Consider the following 22,782-nt stretch of genomic DNA (forward strand, 5'->3'; position numbering starts at 1 on the left):
GGTAATTGGGAGGCAGGATATTGAAACTTCACGACAAGATGCTAGATTATAATACTACTACGAGGCCTTCATTTAAACTAGTGGTTTTTTTCTGGTTGGGTCTTTCTGCAAAGGAACCTGGATACTTTTATTTTATAAATAACTCAAGATGGCAAACATACATAATACCCCTTCTTCCTCCTATTTTGCCCACAACAACAATGGTGTGAATGAGTTGGACTGAGAGAGAGTGGTTGTCCCAAGGTCACCCACTGAGTTTTCATGTCTAAAATGGGACTAGAATTCAGTGTCACTTATGTTTTAGGCCAACACCTTAACCACTACACTATGGCATACATATTTCAGTTAGACACTGATAGACACCTCAATTTTATATCAAAATACTTCTATCAATTGACTTTTTTTATAATAAAAACATTTTGCAGAGTGTGACAAATTCTGAGACTATATATTTTAACTTACATAAACATTCATAGTATTTTGTGCTCTCTGAAATAGCTTAAAGAAAATTGCAAAGAAAAATACCTTCTGAAAAGGAACAGTTGACAAGACTGGTTGCAAACTGCATAACATATTAATTCACTTCCTCCTTTCCATTTAATCCCTTGAACTAAAACAGTTTTCCAGTAAATGGTTTTCCATGCAAATAACAAATGTCAGTAATTTTCATTCTTGCGGATCTTACAGATGCTAACGAGACCCCAGTGGAAAATATTATATAAGCTAATGTATAGTGCAGATATGCAGTGGTTTGGCAAAGAATGTTAATAGTTAACTTTTTCCCTGAATCTCTTCCAGGTGACTAAGTGTAACATTATTTAGCTTCCTCAAACTGTGCAAATACTTGCACTGAAACGTCCTTTCCTTCTCATGCTACCTCCCCTTTATTTCATTCATGACTTTTTAAACAGCTTTACTTCCTGAGTCAAAAGACCAGCAGCCAGTATTGTAGCAGAGAGTTTGCAGCTGGCTCTTTCCCAGCTTTGTAATCTACTTTGAAAGTAAGTCTTGGAAAAACTCTGCACGTCTGCTTATTGGTATCATCACTATACAGTGACACTTTTGGACAGCTTGACATAACTTTAAAAAACTCATACAATTAAGAATAAATGTCTCCCAGAGCATAAAGACACATGTTGTTTTTCTAAGAATACACAGAATGGAATTTGGAGTGGGAGTGGCGAACTGTTTGAAAGCATTCTTTTCGTATCAGCATCAGCGTAGGAGACTTCTCTGGTACAGCCCTCTGCAAGACAGTTTTGTCATGGGGAACTAAGCAAGATCGTTCTTAGTTGCAACATCAAAAATGTCAGCCAAGCTGAAGGTTTAAATAATGATAGGAATTTGTTCTCTGAATAATAAATAGCAATGGTATGGCACAAAATTTATTTTAAAATCTGCCACTCTTGAAACAGTATTATAATTGCTTGCAAAAGGAAAATTATGGGCGTCAGCTACCGACTTTCTGTGCGTACCATTTGATACATTGTTGTGCCAAGTTTTAGAGGAAAGCTAGCAAAATTGGACTACATATTTTAGCTTGGAATCTATAATTAAGTAAACACTTCAACACTTTTGTTGCTTCTCATATTGCCTCTATTTCCTGGGTCTCTTTTCTTGGCAATTACCTTTTTGTGGATGATGATTCTTCAAATGATAACTGAAAATTGTCTCTATATAATTAACGGTGTTTTAAGGTTGTGTCAATAGTTAATTTAAGCTTTCTCCAGAGAGTTTTAAGGGATTTCAGTTTTTGGTCTCTTTTTCCTAAAGCCTCTTTTTCGGTCTCTGCAAAAAGTTTCTGAGATTAGTACTATATTCTGAAATGTGCATCCATTTAAGTTTTCTTGCTTCTCATTTCCACTTTCCCAAAGGAATTATGATTTGCATGTTATAGAACCTATTTATCCAAAGGAGCCTGTTAATTCACTGCTGTGCAACTTCGATTATTTAAACAGATGATTTGCAGATGGTGGGGGGAATTCACTTCATTTTTCCTAGAATTCAAATCTTTAGCTAATACTGGTTTGAACTTGAGCAAATCATAAAATGTTCATGGTCTACTTAAAATGTATGAGGGCTTGTTAATTTAATGTAAAGTTACAGGAGGCAAGAATTGCTTTTACATAGATATATACCTACTTTGGTATTTTATAAAAGGAAACATTGTTTAACTATTTTCCTTTCCCCTTTTTTTCTTATGTAATGCTTAGGTCCTGAACTATCTTCTTTTAAAGTGAAGAGTCCAATATCCTTGAGTCCCCCATTACAGGAAACTGTGAACCAGGGCTCATCTCCTCTGCTGAGTCCTGTCCTGAGTGATCTTAGTGGAGCCAGGTTTGAAGAAGAGGATGAAACGAAACATAAAGTAAGTGGGGGAAGAGCCATTGACAACAAGTAGTGCAATTTCCATTCCTACTTACTGCATTATTCCCAGCTTGTCATTTTCTTTGTTACATGTTAATATTATTTGTGCAAGTTTGCCTATTTGTCTAGTAGTCTTACTGCAAAGGATGCAGTATATTGGGGCTCCTTTGCATATGGTATCTTTGTTGTGTGGTTTTCCATCCAAAAGAGTTAAGGACAAATAAGTACACTACAGTTACCCAAAATAACAAATGCTGTATTATCTTTTCATAGCCAGGAATCAATAAAAGCCTGTTCTTATCTTATGAGCTCATGCTATTTTTACATTGAAGATAATAATGTATAAATGAAATGCAGTTTAAAATGCAAATGCATTCAACAGTTATTTCTTTCCAAAACCAGACTCTATTAGAATAAGCCTCACAGTTATGTAAGTTAAATAAAGACTTACACAAGATTTTAATGCTCATTTTGCAAATTCAACAAAACTGTTAGGTGATTTATCTTTGTTAACATTACTGATTACATAACCATCATATAAATGTGAACTTCTCAAGAACAAAAGACAAAAATCCTAGGACACAAATGGAAAACCTTATATCTTGAGTTGAAAGAATATGGTCAATTTAGGCCTATATTTTTGCCTTGTGTAAAAGGCTTTTGCTCAAAATCATGTAGTAAGATGAATAAGGTTGGGATCTAGTATCTAATTGGATAATTAATTATATATTGAAAAATATACAATAGTTATATTGTGGTGCACTCACTAGAAAATTATTCACTGCATGATTTTGTACAATACTGGCCTCCCAAACACACATGCCTTATCTCAATGTTAAGATGGCCATTTGTTGAAGACACGTCCCCATAACAAAATCTCTATCTTTATGCTAACCTGCTAAGACAGACTAAAGCTAAATCAAAATAATCCGGCAGGAATGTTATGTTTTCCACTGGAAAATGTAATATAGACTTCTAATTCACTTGGACCAAAACCCTGAAGGAGGTTATTAACTGTCAGGCTCACTTTGGCCTGTTATAGGATCATTTCATTCAATCTAACCTGGGTGTCTTTATGGCTGCCAAAGTGAACAGAAACTGCCAGACAAATCAAATTTTGTTTCCTCTGATTCATTTTTTAAGGCTCAGATAGAAATAGTGACCTTAAGGAAGTTTGCCATTCCTATTGAAAATCTCTTTATCTAGGTGGTTGTTTTTTTCCCATGTAAGACTCAACACTTCCTAGGACAGTGGTTCTCAACCTTCTCAATGCCACGACCCTTTAATACAGTTCCACATGTTGTGGTGACCCCCAACCATAAAATTGGTGTCTCGGTTCCTAAGACCATCGAAAATATTTTCCACATATTTTTAGGCGATCCCTGTGAAAGGGTCGTTTGACCCCCAAAGGGGTCCCGACCCACAGGTTGAGAACCACTGTTCTAGGAGAACATCTAAGGAAGACTGATCTTTCACCTTCCCTGCTTCTTTCCCTTGTTTTGGAAGTGCCCATTTTCATCAGCCTTAACTCCCATTGGTAGTGCGTTTGTGAATTAGGTAAAATCATTTGTATTTCTTGGTTGCAGGTAAAATGTATTGAAAGCAGCCAGTTTAAGCCATACCTGTGGGCTTATTAATCTCAATATCCATTTTACATGTTAAAGCAATTTGAATGTAGTAATACTACATGTTTCATTTCTTCTTTATTTACTGGGAATGTGTTTGTGTCTTTCAGAAATGCCCAACAGACAAAGCATATTTCATTGCAAAGGAAATCCTTGCTACTGAACGAACCTACCTAAAAGACCTGGAAGTTCTAACTCTAGTAATTCATTTAAACCTACATTTATTAACTTTTTCCTCTCTCCTGAAGAACTATTTAAACAATTATACTATATCTTTGAATCAGTTCTGTTTTTTTAATCTGCCTCTGTTACTCATACAAAAGAGATGCTCAAAATTCCATGGCAATGTTCTGCCTTCCCATCTTCTCAATGTTCTGATACATTTTTGTTGCATTGTATTTTAGGAATTATAGGATTGTGCAGCAGGTCAGATTTGAAGGCAAAAGATGTGTGCAAGTGAATGAATACTTATCTAACACTGGTCTGCAATTTTTTCTCCACAATAGGAAATTGATTTGTAGAGTTTCATTTTTAAGATATTCTATAAATGTCTCTACATGCTTTTAAAAATTCTTTCATATTACTTGATCACATAGTTATAAAAGAAATATTTGATCATGCTTTCAGTGGGAGTGGTTTTAGTACAGAAATAAAGTAAATGAATACATAGCTAAAATACAAGCACCTACAATTTGATTTTTTTTTCTTTTGCAGTGGTTCCGCAGTGCAGTTGTCAAGGAGAACGCAATGCCTGAAGGTCTCATGACCTTATTCTTCTCCAATATAGATCCTATCTATGAGTTTCATAGAGGCTTTTTGAAAGAGCTTGAGCAGAGACTAGCATTCTGGTAAGCATTATTAGTCATTTGATTATGAAAATTGGCTTTCAATAATTCTGTGATACCCAACAAAACTCCTTTCCTGTGAGGCTGCATGAATGGTGTTTGCTAACGATATTTTCTATGAAATCATATCATGTATGATATAGAGTCTCTAAATGTTTGGTGACCGCAGTCATTCCAGTGAGCAAATCATTATTGTATTTATGAGAGAAACATTTATTTGGATGTATTTAAAAATCATTACATTTACTTTTTTTATTACATTTTAATTGGTCAAAAATGTCTCCAAAGAAATCCTAATACTTTTGATAATCTTACAAAACATATTGCTGAAGGAAGAATACAATAAACTAAAATATTCCCCATCTTGCTTCAACTTAAATGTTTACTTTTAAGAAGAATAGGAGAAAAATACATTAGTTCAGTGGAAAAAAATAATGATTTGTTTAGATGGCAAGATCTGATAGTTAATAAGAAGGATGAAATCTTTTGAGCCTTTTAATTCATAATGGATTAGTTCACCAGAGGGGTTTCAGAAAATCAGAAGGAATATGGTACATAACTGGTTGTAGTATCTTCAAATGAATAACATAGCATTGAAAGAATGGCAGCAAGAAGGGCAAATACTTTGAATAATTAGAAACCTGAGTGAATTTGAAAAACTTATAAATATGAAAGTTAAAATATCTGTTGGGCCTTATTTATAAATTGCTGGTGAAGTAGGATTCAGAAACTGAACAAGTCAAAGACTGCATGCTCATATAGATACAGCATTTGTATGTAGTATAAATATGCAATAATGAATTTTGCTGAAAGAACATTGTCAGATTCACCCCATATACTTTATCCATTTATCTGTTTGTATTTTATTCTTTTGTCCATTTTCTTGTTTTTTCTTGTTTGTTTATATATCTTATTCAAAATGTTGAATTTAGCTGATAACATTATGTTAACAATTTGCCCATTTTCCTTTTTTAAATTTTTTATTACATCTTAACATTCCATCATGAGGTATAAAATAAATGACAATAGATTAAATATGAAGAGAGACTCACAAGGGCTTAGATAAAATATTGCTTGCTGAGTTTCAATCATTCAAGATGTCTAATAGATTTCAGAGAAGTCTTTGCTCAGGGATAATTTTTGGTGAGTTCAGAGAGATTTTCACAATTCTGAATGGGAAAGTAGACTATTTCTCCTTTCCAGAAGTGTCCAAATGAACATATCACTGAAAAAGGAACTGGTCTTCAAAATGCATTGCAGTATCTAGTTTTTTTTCCTTTCTGGGAGATTTGACTTTCTTGCTCATATATTCAGATTGAACTACAAAGCAGAAGAATGATTAACCTGCTGAGAAATTACTGCAAACAAGTTACAGTGTTTTTTTCAAAGTTATTGTGGGTATCTTATTAGTTTTGAAGAAGAGCTATTATATTTATTGGTTGTCTTTGAACAATAATTTTAGACTCAGTTTTCCCTAGAGCTGACTTTTTCACTCTCTCAATTGAAGGGAAGGCCGATCAAGTTCTGGTAAAGGAGATTATCAGCGGATTGGAGATGTCATGCTGAGAAATATGCAAATATTGAAGGTATGGAAGTATCTATAACTCAGAGGAATCTTGTGTGCTCTCCCCCCCCCCACACACACCATTCTCATTAATACGGTGCTTAATATGTGTCTTAATGATAAAAATGGCAAATTCTATGTAGGAAATTTAGATACTGCAAAATCCAACCTGGACTGGTCACTGAGCTTTCAGACTCATGCTTCCCTCTGGGAACTTCTCTCTCACCAGAATTTGTCCTTTGGGCTATACTATGTATAGTATTTTTATGGTTCCTGGCTGTGCATGGCATTGTAAAGATCGCTTGGTGGTGGGAGATACTTCTGATGTAATCTACCAGATCCTCTGCATGGATTGTCCCTGTGATTATATAGCACAGACAGGGAGAAAGCTAATCAACAGGTTGCAAGAACACAAAAAAGCAATCAGACAAGGAGATCCAAACTCATTGGTAGCCTCATATTGCAATAAATAAAGACATACATTCAATTTCGAGCTACTAAGATTCTTGGCTGAGCAGGTACAAAAATAGCCAGGGAAATGATTGAAACCTGGGAAACGAGCCCCTCATCACTGAACAAGAGTGCTGATTTACCACCAACTTATCAGGTACTTATGAGGTGAGGACTTGACAGCACAAGAAAGTGCCAACAACCTAATAGCCAGCCATGAACACCCCAGTCAACAACTAAAAAGCCACACACAACCAGGCACCACATAAACATTATGCATAGTATAGCCTAAAGCACACATTTTGTGTGAGAGAACTTCCCCGAGGATACGCTCCAGCACGAGTACGAAAGCTCAGAAGATTAAATCTTTCATATTGGTGACTGACCCACATTAGATCCTGCAACATTGTTCCAGAACACGTATATTTGCCTTCATTCATGAAATTTAGATATTGTTACTTTACAATAGAAAAATGTAAGTATCAACAGGCTTTGTCTAAAAAATTAATCTGTATGCTACATATATATAGATAAAATTATAATTATATATGGTCATATAAAATCATATATTACTTCTTTGAAAATTAAATATACCTTATGCTATAGTCATTCTAAGATACAGCAAATTCTGGTATTCTCTGATGAATTTTATGCTGCAAAATCTCCATCGTTCATTCATATATTTATTGAGATTCCGAACCTTTCACAAAATTTATTTAATATTTTCTCTTGTACAAAGATAGAATTCACATTTCTAAAGATTTATTGTAAGTGGACAATTGTTGCAGACAATTTTTTAAAGAAGTATTCTTTTTTTCTTCAGTAATTGAATATTTCAGGTAAAGAGATTACATGATTTTTATACATTTTTATAGCTGCATCTTCTGTGATCCCATAGGAATTTACTAACTACCTGCAAAAACATGATGAAGTCTTAATGGAGCTTGAGAAAGCAACTAAGCGTATTAAGAAACTGGAAATAGTTTATAAGGAATTTGAACTCCAAAGAGTTTGCTATTTGCCCCTTAACACTTTCCTGCTCAAGCCTATCCACCGGATAATGTACTACAAGCTGATCTTGGGAAGACTTTGTAAACACTATCCAGCCGATCATCGAGACTACACTGATTGCAGGAGTGAGTAATATATTAAGCAAATGGTTACAAAAGCATCTAGCTGACATTTTTTGTTTTCTTATTTTATGTTGCAACTGACATTAAGTTGGTGAAATAATATGGCTAGACAATTAGTTCATTCAATTTTGTCAATTGAATCTCTGAATAAAAAATAATAGAATACAGTTTAACACCTTCCTAACAGTAACTCATTTTTAATCATCTGTTTGGATCACTGCAATGTGCTCTACATGGGGAAGCCACAATTGGTACAGAATTCAGCAGCTCACAGTTTTGGGGCCGAGCAGTTCACCCAGTAATATCACTGCTGTGTGAACTGCACTGACTTCCAGTTGCTTTTGGGGTGCAATTCAAGGTGCTGATTATCACCTTTAAAGTCCTACAAAGCACAGGACCAGCTTACTTCTGGAACTGCCTCTCTCTCAGAACATCTGCCCATCCTGCTAAGGTAGATATGATGTTTGTGCTCCAGGTTCTTTCCCTTGAATGTCGCATTTTGATGGGACCTTGGAAGCGTGCCTTCTCAGTGGCTGACCTGGCCTTTTGCAACAGCCTCCCTTCCGAGATCAGGGGGATCTTAACCCTTTAAGTCTTCCTGAGCGCTGTGAAGACCTGTCTCCGTGCCTCCCCTCCCCCGTAGCAATGGACTAGGATAAGAGTTGAGCTGTAAGGATATTTGGTCTGGTATCTGGAGATGATTGTTTTTAATTATGATTTATGGATTGTTGTGAGCCCCTGAGAGTCATTATATGAGATTGAGGACCATGTAAATGTAAACAAGCTCATTTTGAGTATGCAGGTAAAAATAATATCTCAGAATTATGTTTCTCAATAATCCTCAGGTTTTATAGGTTTGCATGTTTAATTCAGAGAAAATTTGAATTTTTAAAATAGATCTACTGATGATAAAGTATGCTGTAAATTCATCCTTGATGTTCTGATTGTTTGCCCTTGGGTGGGGGATTTTTTGATAATTCTGTAGATGCACTGAAGGAAATTGCAGACATGACATCACAACTTCAAAACAGTTTGATCCGGTTGGAGAATTTCCAGAAGCTAATAGAGCTACAGCATGATCTTCTTGGCACTGATAATCTCATAGCACCTGGAAGGGTAATCAGTTCTGTTCTGTGTTAACATCTTCTTTGTTTTTATACAGTATTTTGAATTGGTTTGCTACTTAATTATATCCTATATCCTTGTTTTAGGCATTTGTTGTGTTACTTTAGAGTTAATTTAAGCTAAAGTGTTGCTAAAGTAGAAATTTTGAAATTATACTCACATGTACCTTCTAAAATATGTTTCTAACACATTTTAAGCTTATTCCGAGAAAGGCTCATGTTGAAGATATCAAGAATATTATTTTAATATTTTGTTCCATGTTAGTCTGCAGAGGCAGTGAGACCCAGCATGGAACTAATGACTGCATGGAACTAATGAAGTCTACTTTCATGCTTCTTTTTTGCTTCCTTTGGGGACATATTCAGCACTCCTATGTTAAATGTTGAGCCAGTTTGATTAAGGCACCAGAGACCATGAATTGTAGTCCTGCCTTAGACACAAAGCCAGCTGGATGATCTTGGGCCAGTTACTGTCCATTAACCCTAGCAAGGGGCAGTGGCAAACCATTTCTGAAAAACCTTGCCAAGAAAATTGCAGAAACTTTCCCAGATATTATCAAAATATTGAATATGATTGAACTGAAAAAAACGTTACCAAAATAAAAAAAATTCAAAGGCTTTGGTCATAATAAAACCAAATGTAGTCATTCTTAGTGATACCAGAATGTTCAGAAGCCAGTTTGCCAAAGGCAAATAATTTTAAACGGCTCTGATCTTCTGATATAAATTTATGTAAAATTGGTAATTATACTATAAGACAGCATTAATACATTACTGAGATGTGAATGTAAATTGGTAAAGTGCTATGTTCCATAGAAAATGAACGCAAAGACCTGATCAATTTTAAGAAAGGTACATTCTTCACTTTGTAGTTTACTCATATTGGTATATGTAGAACCTCACTTGGAGTCTTCAAAAACTTGTCAGTTCCCTGACAGTTGTAGGGCAGGTCGCAAATTGCAATCACATAACCATGGGATGCTACAACTGTCATAAGTACAAGCTGGTTGCCAAGCATCCAAATAGTGGTCGTATGACTGTGGGAGTATTGAGATAGCTGAAATTCCGACAATCAGTTGTAACCACCACTAATTCAGCACTGTTGTAACTTTGAACTGTTATTGAGTCATTGTTATTCGAGGACCATTGGAGTCAATTTTTCTTGTTCAATTGTTCCACAGGAATTTATTCGAGAGGGTTGTTTGTACAAACTTACCAAAAAGGGCTTACAGCAAAGGATGTTCTTTCTGGTGAGTTGATATCTTTGCTCAAGGCTGTCACAAAACACAACTGTAATCAGAGGTTGTTTTTAAAAGACAGAAAGATTTGACAAACAAAAATGCTTGTCTCAGTTTTCAGATACATTGCTGTATACAAGTAAAGGTGTAACAGGGACCAATCAGTTCAAAATACGAGGACATCTCCCTCTGCATGGGATGCTGGTAAGTAGCTCTTCATACAGCTGCCAAACCATAAGATAGTATGATCTCTCTTTTAATGTACACATTTTCATTATAATTATTAAACTATTATTTTTAACTATTACGTTATTTGTAAAAATAACAAAGATGGGATATAAACAAATGAGATAAATAAATCAATGACCAATTGTCAGTTGGATATTCCTGGTGGCTCTGAATTTTTTTTTAATGTTCTTATAATTTTTGTATGAAATAGAAGAGCAAACTTTGTCAATTTTCTGGTGTCAGAACAAATAAGTAACTATGGATGAACTTATTGTGATGCTGTTCTTTGTACACCTACGTGGATGTTGCTATTTCTGTTACTCCCACACCTGGACATTGCATGCTCTTTTACTTTCCAATGAACTTTTTTCTATGTTTATGTTTGATTTTCAGCTGATAGTCCTGGATCCTCCGGTAAGTAGTAAGCAAGACAAATAGGACTGCTATGTTTAGACCTATTGAAGTGGCAATGTAATTGTAGCTACTAGTTTTACCCTTTAGAACAGAGGTCTCAAACTTTGGGCTACAGGCCAAGTATGTCATTGAGTTCAGTCATTCATGAATCCTGCCTTGTTCTCATACAGCAGGAGAGCCAGAAGTAGGGCAACAGCTTATGAATCCTCACTTAGGTTAACGAAGGAGCATATTGTACATGGAACACATATTCACAGCTCTGGGGAAGTCAAGCAAAGGACTGACAACCTGGGGCTGGCTGTAGTAGGAGCAAGAGGGAAAGCATTTTTGCTGCTCCTCAATGCAAAAGCCACATTTCTCCTATCCAGAATGAATGTCAACCTCCTGTCATGATTGTTCTTTTGTACCTTTAAATCTCCTCCTGTTCCTGTGTAACCCTAATCTCAGTTGCTTAGGTTCGTTGCAATGCATGTGCAGTTGTTCTATCACACCACACTTTTCACATCTTGTTTGTCGCCCAGAAAATGGTCAGGTTCTTTTGTCATTAGTTGAGGTCAGCACCACTACTCAGAAAGGTATGAGGCCACATTGTTGGTCGATTTATTACTAATCAGTCAGCAGTAGCAATAACACTGAAAAGCAACAGATAAAGGAATGTGTAGTTTTGTGATTCTCTGCAATAGTCTTTTTGATGCTGCTTAGAGGCTTTTGTATCAATGTAGGAAAATGTTTCCTTATTGTGGATGTCAGGCTAATGAAGTACAATAGAACCTCTGGTCACGAACACTTCTGACCACGACCAAATCGGGTTCTGACCAAAAAGTTCACACACACACCCTCCCCACAGCCAATTTCCCCTTCTGCAACATTTTTTTTGTAAGCGTCAAATTCCCAAAATTAGGTTTGGGTTACGACTAAATTGGGTTGCAACCAAATTTAGGGAACGAATTATGGTTGTGACCAGAGGTTCTACTGTACAGTACTCCTCATTAAGCCACATGATAATAAGAGTTTGTGTCAGCCTTACTAGATAGACCAGAAACAAAACCAGATGAGCTAATTCTGCTTTATTATAAAGAGACATTAACAGAAACTTGCAGATCTGAAAGTATTTCTCTCCCCCATTCCCTTTCCTGTGAGCTAAGCTGCCCTTTATCTGACCAGTCCCTTGTCTTGTTACACTGTCGCCTCTTAACATTACAGTTTGAGACCCTCAATTAGAAGGTAAATGGCCATGAAATTAACAGTGCTTTTAAAAAATAGCTGATAGATAGATTGTCACAGTTTTCATGCCATTTCTTTTAATTCAGAACACATGCCATTATCCATTGAGTGACCAGGCATGTTTCTGTTGTTACAGGTGGAAGAGAGTGAAAATGAATGGTCTGTCCCTCATTGCTTCACAATCTATTCAGCTCAAAAAACTGTAGTAGTGGCAGCAAGGTAAGAAGTTGCTCAGTAAGATTGTTGGTGCCAGGAAAGGGATATATACGTTGATAGTTCCAAATGAATATGTCTGCATGCACAGAGAATACAGGCATATACCATCCCAACTCTGTTCCAGATTATGCAAAGAAGACTCAGATTTCATGCTTCTCCAAGTCATGACAGTGGATGCATTGAGATAAAGTTTCTACTTGGAGGAACATCCTTGGAAATAAATTTCATCCTGCACCTTAAATTTTGAGATTTGCTAATATGATTGTTGTTCCCTCTCTTCCTTTGGTTACCTCCAGGTTTCAGAAGAGTTGGAAAAAAATATTGAAATTGTGGTAGTGTTTCAAAGTAGGATTTTTAATAGTTATATTCGAATATAAAATGATTATGGCAGGATTTCTGGAGTAGTCAGGATGTTAGCAGTATTCCAGTATTTTTCTTTTTTATGAAAAGGGAGAAAAATGTTCTATATACTGGATAATAAGCTGTGTTTCTTTTAAATATAAAATACATTACAATTTATGTATGAACACATGATGCTTAATGTTTTATCTGTGCTTCTCAGCACTCGTCTGGAAATGGGGAAATGGTTGGAGGACTTGAATATGGCAATTGAAATGGCCAAGAAAACTGTTGAGAAATCAGGCATGTTCCTTGAAAATTCTCTATCCAACCGTTCTAACAGTAAGTCCCATATTTGTGATTTATGATAGTACTGTGCCTGCTTTATTAGGACAGCAATAATAGGACTACAATAATAACAACTAAAAAAACATTTTGGCTAAGTAAACTATACCCTCTCAGCCGCTCCGGATAACGTCAGTCTTGGCAAATAAGAACTTCCCACTGTTAAATATTGGTAATGAATTTTGTGGTATGTAATCTTTTTTTCCTCCATTATTTGTATTAAAAGTGGCTATCCTTTGAACCCAGTTTTACAGTAGCCACAAAATAGATTTTTAAGAGTTGTATACTCCTGACTGACTTATTTTATAGGTATGAGATCCTATATGACATCTCAAGAACTATAGCATTGTTATATAATTTCTACGTATACTTTCCTCACTGAAAATCTGATCCAGCCAAGTTGATTACAAAGTTGTGACTTCCTCTATAATAACAGTAAAGTATCATCAGTTCCAAAACATTCTGGACTGCAAAGGTCATGGATGCTAGAAACAGAGTTAACTGATGAATAACACCTTTGAGAGAGACCTTAAGAGATTTTTGTCACTATCCTTACCCATGTACCACAGTCTCTTAAATGTTTGCTCCCTTCTCCTCCTTCAGGATCCTCAGATGAGGTTTCTCTAGAGCAGGAGTCCGAAGAGGACATTCATTCTTCTCATAGCTCCCTGGACAGACAGAGCCACCACCGGGCCAACACTACCATACATGTCTGTTGGTACCGCAATACCAGTGTCTCCATGACTGATCACAGTGTGGCCGTCGAGGTACCCAGCAGCAGTTCACGCATCACTTTCACTTACCACTCTGTCTTGGTTGCTGGTTTCTCTAACTCTATACATTCATTTGCTTTTAACCTTCATCTTCTTCATTGCCTTCAGTAATTTCAATGGCCATATGAAAACAAAATTGATTGCAATATGATTTTTGTGGTGTGTTTACCTCTGCATGTTTCATTACAAAGTAGTGCTTTGAGGAAAGATTTTAAAATGAAAACAAATAAGGAAAGCTGGTAAAATCCAACCTCTATAATTTTTTCCAACTCTTCAATAGTGATTTTATTCCGAGTCATTATTCTAAGGGGAAGGGACCTTATATTGGAACAGTCAATAAGATTGAGGTTGCTCCTCTCCTGTCTCTCCTTTGGGAATAATTTTTTTCTTTGTATCCTCTTTCCCATTTTTAATTATGTCCTTTCTTAAGAGTGATTTCTCCCCCTAGATTAATTTTCTTCTCATTGTGTTCAGCTTCTGGAAAGTTATGGCACTGACAGGCAGGCATACTCTGGAGCTCTTTCACATAAATGTCCTCCTACCATTCTATTTAACTGAAAAGTTTTTTTTAAGTATTTCCATTATTTACAGTCCCAGAAGTATCTCTTCTGTGCATTTGCTTGTGCTTGAATTATGGACAAACCTAGATTTGCAAAATGTCCTATTCTCATAAAATGTCCCCTAACAAGTGTTATTTGAAAGGAGTGATCTGTGCTTCAAGATAACATATGTCCTCAGCATTTTAAGAGTTATAAAACTATAATCTGTCACTACTTCTTTTTAAGACATAGCAAACATATTCAATTCTTCTGACAGAGCCTCTGCTCTTTCTGTATGGTAGTACCTTCTTTTTGGTATATGCTTTTTCATAGAATATATAAGGGAATAGTATTGATTGATTGATTGATTTTATTATACTTATATGCTGCCCTTTTCCCCCGAAGGGGACTCAGGGCGGCTCACAATTCAAATCAGGGAAGGGGGGTACAGACAAAAAATAAAAGACGAAACATAACAATACATAATTTAAAAACACACAACAGTCATACCATTCGAGACGGGGGCAACAGCTCTTTAGCCCCAGGCCTGTCGGAACAGTCAGGTTTTAACGGCTTTGCGGAAGGCCTGGAGGGTGGTATAACCTGGCAGAGGTTCTTGCTAGAGAAAGGAAGTTCTTTCGTGGAACAAACTCAGAATGGGAATCAGAACAGCTTTTTGCCTTTCAACTCCACCCTAGGAGCATTTGTGCTGATATCTTGAAATAGATCTATACTAGTCTCCCTTTATTTATTTATCAGCACAAATGCAAAACAAAAATGGTTTTCTGCCTGGAAGGCTCCTAGGGTGGAGCTGAAAGGCAAAAGGGAAGCAGTATGCTCCCTCCTATATTTGGATATACCAGGTGCTTTGACATAACACTTAATTATTTCCTTGGCTGAGCTGATAAGGGAGGAGAGCTTGTGGCTTAGAGGCTAATGCAACTGCCTAACAAGTAAAATACCCCAGGTTCGAATCCCAGTAGGGATATGACTAGCTGATGAGAGCTAAATAGATTGAAATAGATCTATACAGTCTCCCTTTATTTATTTATCAGCACAAGTGCGAGAGAGAGAGAGAGAGAGAGAGAGAGAGAGAGAGAGAAGGGGGGGGGGGATGCCTTAGTTTTCAATAAAAGATAAGTGAATGCGGTCGTATGCACAAAAGTAGATTCAGGGATAAAACTCCCAGACTTAGGATGTTTCTATACAACTTTGTGTTGGCTTTGTAATTTTAATGGAACAGCTACAGTGGATTTAATAATTGATTGACAGCATTCACTCAGGAAGGATAGGAATATAAATAGCAATAAATGTAGATCAGTGTTTTCAACCATGGAAACTTTAAGATGTGTGGACTTCAACTCCCAGAATTCCCCAGCCAGCATGAATAAGTAGATATTTAGCCTTCACTGCCCACTGTGAAGGAAATCAGCTTTCTGACTGTGGAACTATAAATGTACAATCATGTTCACTCACTAATTCTAACTAACATTTTGCTTTGGTAAATGCATTAATCTTCTTTTCTCATTAAAGCCTTGTGATCTCTTTGCACTGCTGATTTTAAGACTCATCATCCATGAGCCTCACACATCTTCAAATCATTTATTTTACTTTTTTTACCTTTCATGCTATTTTAATGATCTTTTCAGATATCACCCTTACTTATTCTATTTTTTTTCCTTCCCTTTTCTGCTTTGCACCGCCTTCCTCTGCTCAGTTTGCTACTCTGTTGCTGTTTCTCCAGAGCTTCCTCCTCGCTATTTACTGGGCCAGACTCATCGGCCTAACACAATCACCCATGTTTGCTGGTATCGGAACCAGAGTCTATCCCTGTCTGATTATCTGTGCATGATTCAGGTAAACTGCTTCTTTCGATCTTAACAAGCAGATATATTTTTACCCCACCACTATTCTCTCTCTCTCTCTCTCTTTCTCTCTCTCTCTCTCTCTGAAACACTCTACTAGTATGAAGCAACAAAAGATGTAGCATATTGAGCCAATGGTAAGAAATCATTTGTTTTCCGAAAACCAGAACAATTAATCTGTTTTGTTGATTATATGCACATTTACACACACGTCTTGCTATTTTTTAATTCTTTCCCTGCAGCCCTCCAGATGTTAAATTACATCTGCCACCAGTATAGCACATTGGGTACTGGCAATTGTAATTCAACAATGCCAGATTCCAGAAAATTGCTTTAGATACCGGTATATTTAATTAATGCTGTAATTTTGTTCCTAACAAACTAGACTTCTTTGCCAATGGTGCTTTGGGGAGTGGAGTAAATTACTCTGCATAGCTTTGCCTTCTACTTTTTTTACTCTGTGTTTTTTCTCAGTCTATTTACCATATTGTCTCCTTACCCAGATTCTGTTTAGTTCTTTGCATGATGTAAGAACTAAGAGGCCAGGGGAAAAGATTTAACTGAAGAAATTAAGGCTAGAGATGGTTTGAATAACTTCAGCAGTGGTTACTTTATTGGGATTGTCATTGGTTATTATTCTATCCTGGCTAAGAAGGAAATTCATAATACATCTTGATATTGGGAAGGTATTCATATATACACTTTTTAATATGAATATTAAAAGTAATATTAATAGTAATATACCTTAGGGTAATCTTTCCCAATGTGACATTCTCCAGTTACACTTGAGATGTTGAACTACAATGAGATGGCTGGGAATTCTGAGATTTCTAGTTCAGTACGTCCATAGGAACGAAGTTGAGAAAGGCAGACTTAATCTGTTTTGTCATTCTTCAAAGTTAGACTCAATCCTGAGTGGTGTGGTGGCCTTGTGTTGAAGACACTCTTCTCCCACTCAGAAGATTGAGAGTTGAATCCTAGGTAGTGGCAGATGTTTCTCTCCGAGGGTGCAAAGAAAAAGTATCTGCTAGAAACTTCACATAAGGCAGGAAGGGCATTTGGCCAGTAAATGCTCAGCTCCATTCAATCGCCCCAACTCTATCCCAAGTTAAGAGATTACAGGATCGCAAAAAGACGAAAAACTTAGACGCAACCCACATCTTATCTTTCATGCATTTCTCCCTATAAATATCTCACTTTGAACATTAGAAGCTAATAGATTTAAGCAGGAAAGAAGCAACCTTGTGAACGAAGAAATTGGTGATACAAAAATCAATTGTTCACAATGAATGTTATGTAACATTTATTGGCCTAGGAGAATCAGGCCTCAAGAATAGCAGTTTATTTTTAAACTACAAAATCAATAAACTTTTACTGTGGTATCTCACAATATTATTTCTCCTTCTCTTTTGTAGAACCAGCTATCAGGGTATCTGCTGAGGAAGTTCAAAAATAGTAATGGTTGGCAGAAGCTGTGGGTTGTTTTTACAAATTTCTGCCTGTTCTTTTACAAAACACACCAGGTAAGATCAAAGTTGCACATTTTCAAGATGAAAGTATACTGGAATGCTAGAGGGAGGACTTGGTGACCCATATAACATAATGATCATACGTATATGCACATAGTTCTGTGTCTTCATAGGTGATCAATCACCTATGATGTGATCTGTAAACAATTTTGCACTTTTTGACAAGCAATTCTGATCCATATGCCATTTAAGAGTATTCGTTCAGCCACTAACTCAATTTCCTAGCCATCTGAAGTGTTCTTAGGTCCAACTATTTTCTGCACATTACTTCCTCCAGAGTAAATGTTATTTATTTAGCTGTGACTCTGGGCAGTGCACAAAGAACTAAAACCAGCACCCAAACGTAATGTATCAAATACAGCATGTTATGCTGCATTGCATTATTGCAAGAATTTGGTTCTTGGATAGAGGATTTTCATGTGTATGAAGGCCAAAATATGTATGAAGGCCAACACCAATTAAAGAACTGGCAGCTGTGATTTAACATTTTTGTATTTAGAATAATAGTAAGCACTGCCACATAACTCTCCAGACTTGTTGGTAAGAAAGATGAAAAAGTCTGAATGCTTGACACTGCAGTACCTGGAAACAGCTGAATACAAGAGAAACACTGATAACCATACCAAAAAATCTTGAACATTGACAAAACTCCTGTCTGTCTGTTGCAAAAGGCAAACAGTGTTTGGATCTGTGCATGTACTACGGCTATCTGCTACATCATCCTATTTCTTGGGAGGAACATGTGTCTGAAGGCCAATGTCAGCTAAAAAACATGGAACTGTGACTTCACATTATCATGAACAGAGAATACTAATATCAAACAACATGTGCTTATCCTGGATCCTCAGGGTGAACTTGATAAGGGGATAAAAATATGAAATCCTGTCTAAGCATCTGGATGATATGCAACCAACCATAATAGTTGCCGGTATCTAAAAAAATTCCAAATTTAATTCATATAAACTAAGAGCACAGCAGAGGAGTTGATTTTATTTCATTCAGTTCAATTTCTATGCTGCCCATAATGATTCTACAGGGAATGGCACATATTTGCACAAAGTGTTGCCTTTGTAATTTTGGTTCTTTTTTGAAGTTGAGAAAGTTGTGTAGTTTTACCATGTGAAACATCCAGCAATATACAATGGTGTGTAAAAGTTTCGATCTCCATGGCTATGTTAGACTATAATCCCATGAATAATGAAGTATTCTTATATGTGAATATTTAACTGATGATTGTTAATTTTATTGCCTCAAAGTTTTATATATACATGTAAGGCCAATTCAAAGAACTGGAATTTCCAACTTAATTAGACTGGTCTTTCCAGATATGGTACAAAACTCATACCTCATGACCAAAATAGCTTGCTGTGTCCCCCCCACCCTGCCTTTGCAGTAATATAGCCCAGATAAGTCCTTTGGCCTTCCAAATATCCCTCAAATATGATTACACTCAGCTTCCAGCAGCTTAGCCAAAAGTGAGGTATGATGGCAGTTATCATTGTAGAATCACACATTATCTTATGATTTAGAATGATAGCAATCTGTTGGCTAATTTTATATTCTGTGGATTCCCCCCCCCCCATGGACTAATTTGGTTATCTGTATTTATCTGTAGTTAAGAAATGGAGTTATACCTTTCATATGCATTCTTTAAATGATGTGGCATTATTTTATTTATAACTTTATAAATTATTCTATGCTTGTTAAAGAGTAGCACAGAATCCCCTAAATAAATAAATAAATAAATAAATAAATAAATAAATAAATAAATAAATAAATAAATAATTTCCAGGATGATTTTCCACTGGCGAGTTTACCACTTATTGGTTACACAATCAACATGCCCACAGAGGCAGATGGCATTCAGAAAGATTATGTCTTCAAGCTGCAGTTTAAGTCTCATGTCTACTTCTTCAGGGCTGAGAGCAAGTATACTTTTGAAAGGTAAGTATGTATGTTGATCAAAATCTATTCAAGGAACTGATTACCCCAAGTTGTTATTTTAGGACTACCTGTATATTAGCCTGTATATCTACTTTAAGAAATGGAGTCCTGCTTTATACAGCCATTTTGATAATCACTGAAGAGAAACATATAAAAGATGCGAGATTCCGCTGGTGCAAATTTGGTCTGAATCCAATAAATGCAGAAATGTTCTATGCAGAGGTAGAAATTGAACAAATGCACATTGTCAAAACCCGTAGGAGCAGTTAAATATGTAATAATAGTAAACCTTATTACATTCTATGACCAACATAACTGTACATACATGTATTTATGTATTGAATATGTATATAAAATTCTACATTATTGATAACAAAAGAAATTAAAAGAAAAAAGGTAGGGGAGATGATAAAATATTGAAAGTATCAAATAAATGCAGTTTTCTTAGACAATATGTGCTGGGTAATATGAAATTGTAAAAGCATTGAGAGCCAGTATAAAAATTAGATTAGTTTAAAAAAATATTCTCTATGTAGAATTCTCCAAATATTCTCCAACGTAGGACCTCTTTTTAATATGACTTAATATGCATTTTAGAATGGGGTGAGTAGCTATTACTTATTTCTTGTTCATAAATAATATTGCCATTAATTGTCTGTAGAGATTCTCAGTCATCCAGGTCGTGGTTGTCCCAAAGGCACTTTTTTAGGAGGTAACTGAACTTTGTTTTCTTTTGAAGACGTTTCGCTTCTCATCCAAGAAGCTTCTTCAACCCTGATAGGATAGTGGGAAATGGAAGGATTTATATTCCTTGCAGACAGCTGGTCATTTGCATCCTTTTGGAGCAGGGGATCAAACTCACGTCATCACGGTGTCGTGACTCCCCCCCCACCCTTCGCTAAACTGGGTGTGGCTGTGGCCAGTGTGGCACATTTGGCCCATAGGTCATGTGTTTGACAGCCCTGTTTTAGAGGCTACTGCCATTAATAATAGTACTGCCTGGGTACTTTTAAAAATACTGCCATTTCATCCTTGTATTCTCTATCTTATGCTCTGCCCCTAGAAGTGAACAGCTGTAATACTATTGTAGCTGTTCTTTTCAGTAAGACAGTAAAAAGGATAACACAATAATAGCTCTATGAAAAGCTACTACATAGTACAAGAGTCAAACTCCCATGGCCTAAATGCTAATTAAACCTTTGGATGTTGCTTTTCTCATCAGGTGGGTGGAAGTAATAAAGAGAGCCACAAGTTCTCCTGGAAGATCCAGTCTTCTGACCACAAAGGATGAAAAGGAAAGTAACATAAACTGAAAAAAGATAGAGCTGGCTCTCTGTTGTAAATTATGTGCAGCAATCTGGTCGAAGACAGGAATTTGACTGGCAACAATCAAAGGAGACCTCAATTACTGTAGACAGTGGTCAATTTTACTGTAGTATGAAACATGGACTAAACTCCCACTGAACTCAAATCCAAAGAGAAAACATGGGTGCTGGATTTATGTATGGCTCAATGTTGTTGTTTCTATTTATATGAATAGAATAATTGGAAGTGTTTGGCTGGTCTGAAATGTGATTTTGAATTGATTTCCTAGAACCCTTGAATGTTTAGTTTGTATTTAGTAACAATCTTTGTGCAACTTGCACATCAAATAGATATTTTGCAAGCTAGCTTTACATTGTTTGCATGGTATTTCAACTTGCAGTAAAATGGAGAGTTCTAAAAATTGCCAGCAACATAAATTTTAATTTTCCAAAATTGATAACAATGTTTCTTTTGAAGCAAGCAAATTGACTGGAAATTTTGCTCAGAGCATGCAGTTAATTCTGATACAAAGGAAATCATGTCTGTATCACTGCAGTTAATATTTTGAGCTCCCTGTGTCCTGATATTGTTCCCACTGGTTTCCTATATCTATGTGCTTTTCATGGCTTTTGAATAATGTTCTTCTATTTTCTTTCTTAGAATTATAAATATGGACCCACCTGGTGGAATAGGAAAGTCAGTTTAAAAAATACCCTATTTCCTTTGCAGCAGAAATAAATGCCTGCCACTGCATGTCTGAACAGAATCAATATTTTTTTAAAAAAATCTGAAGCAGTAGAAGGCTGGGTATTTATGACCACTAATTATGGATAAATAACAAAGTACTAATGAATTTTTATTCAAAGGAATAAATAAATGCAAATTATTTACAATGTAAAACTGGAACAGGCATAACTTCAAATGTATACAACTTTCTGTTATTATGATAGTTCATTTAATTTAAATATCACACAGCTACAAGTCAAAAATAACAGATATGCCATTCACAGTTGTCTCCTGTAACTTGCTGCCCTTGTCCTATGCCATGAAAGCAAAGCTAATGTTTCTGTCTATATCAGGGGTGTCAAACTCACATGGTCACAACGTCAGTGACTATCAGGACGTTTTTCCCTTCGCTAAACCAAGCGTGGGCGTGGCCAACATGTGATGCATCTGGCCTGCGGGCCAGGAGTTTAACAGCCCTGATCTATTTGGTATGTTTCGGTGAAGATGAAAAAACCTACCCTAGCAAAAAGGCTCCATGTTTCTTACATGGCACAAAGCCACATATTGTCTTTGGGTAGCAGTGTAAAGTAGCTACAGAGGGCTGGTGTTAATACAGCCTGTTAGATTGAGCAACAATGTGGTGATGGGTGATGTAATGTAGGAGAAAGTGTGGGGTGAAATGTTATCTTAAACTTGGTATTTTGAAATGTGGGAGGCTGAAAATAGGACTTTGCAAAAAAAAATTGATTCAGTTCATTACTCATGGAATTGATTCAAAAACTATATAAAATTGGGGTTTCTTTCCCACAGAGGGAAAAGGGGAAATTCTGTCATCTTTCTTGATGAGAAGCAAATACCTAAAGATTTATTTAACATAATGGCCATTCATTATATCTTCTGTCTTTATTTATTAGTCTGTTTTTGGAAATAAACTATTATAGATCTCTTAAATATGCTTCACTCATAATCAATCATGCATAATTTGGGCT

At 36.1% G+C, this 22,782-nt stretch overlaps 1 protein-coding gene across 3 annotated transcripts in view; it reads left to right on the forward strand.

The window, feature by feature from the left end:
• FARP2 (FERM, ARH/RhoGEF and pleckstrin domain protein 2) overlaps nt 1–22,744 on the forward strand; it is a 60,696-nt gene extending 37,952 nt beyond the window's left edge. For 2 of the 3 annotated variants that reach the window (XM_087725538.1, XM_014076650.2), the window contains exons 14-27: nt 2,214–2,368; nt 4,103–4,192; nt 4,707–4,840; nt 6,345–6,423; nt 7,750–7,987; nt 8,970–9,100; nt 10,290–10,358; nt 10,461–10,550; nt 12,349–12,431; nt 12,991–13,109; nt 13,716–13,879; nt 17,705–17,812; nt 19,611–19,762; nt 20,985–22,744. In XM_087725538.1, coding sequence (XP_087581664.1) covers nt 2,214–2,368; nt 4,103–4,192; nt 4,707–4,840; nt 6,345–6,423; nt 7,750–7,987; nt 8,970–9,100; nt 10,290–10,358; nt 10,461–10,550; nt 12,349–12,431; nt 12,991–13,109; nt 13,716–13,879; nt 17,705–17,812; nt 19,611–19,762; nt 20,985–21,075 — 1,703 coding nt within the window. In that variant the 3' untranslated portion in view covers nt 21,076–22,744. Of the gene's footprint in view, nt 1–2,213; nt 2,369–4,102; nt 4,193–4,706; nt 4,841–6,344; nt 6,424–7,749; nt 7,988–8,969; nt 9,101–10,289; nt 10,359–10,460; nt 10,551–12,348; nt 12,432–12,990; nt 13,110–13,715; nt 13,880–16,141; nt 16,282–17,704; nt 17,813–19,610; nt 19,763–20,984 lie in introns of those variants that run through there. The other variant, XR_015698027.1, reaches the window with a different exon arrangement.
• The last annotated feature ends 38 nt before the right edge of the window (nt 22,745–22,782 follow it).

This window comes from Thamnophis sirtalis, unplaced genomic scaffold (assembly GCF_051295495.1).
Source record: "Thamnophis sirtalis isolate CommonGarterSnake01/CBP01778 unplaced genomic scaffold, rThaSir2_p1.2 scaffold_11, whole genome shotgun sequence".
Lineage (NCBI taxonomy): Eukaryota > Metazoa > Chordata > Lepidosauria > Squamata > Natricidae > Thamnophis > Thamnophis sirtalis.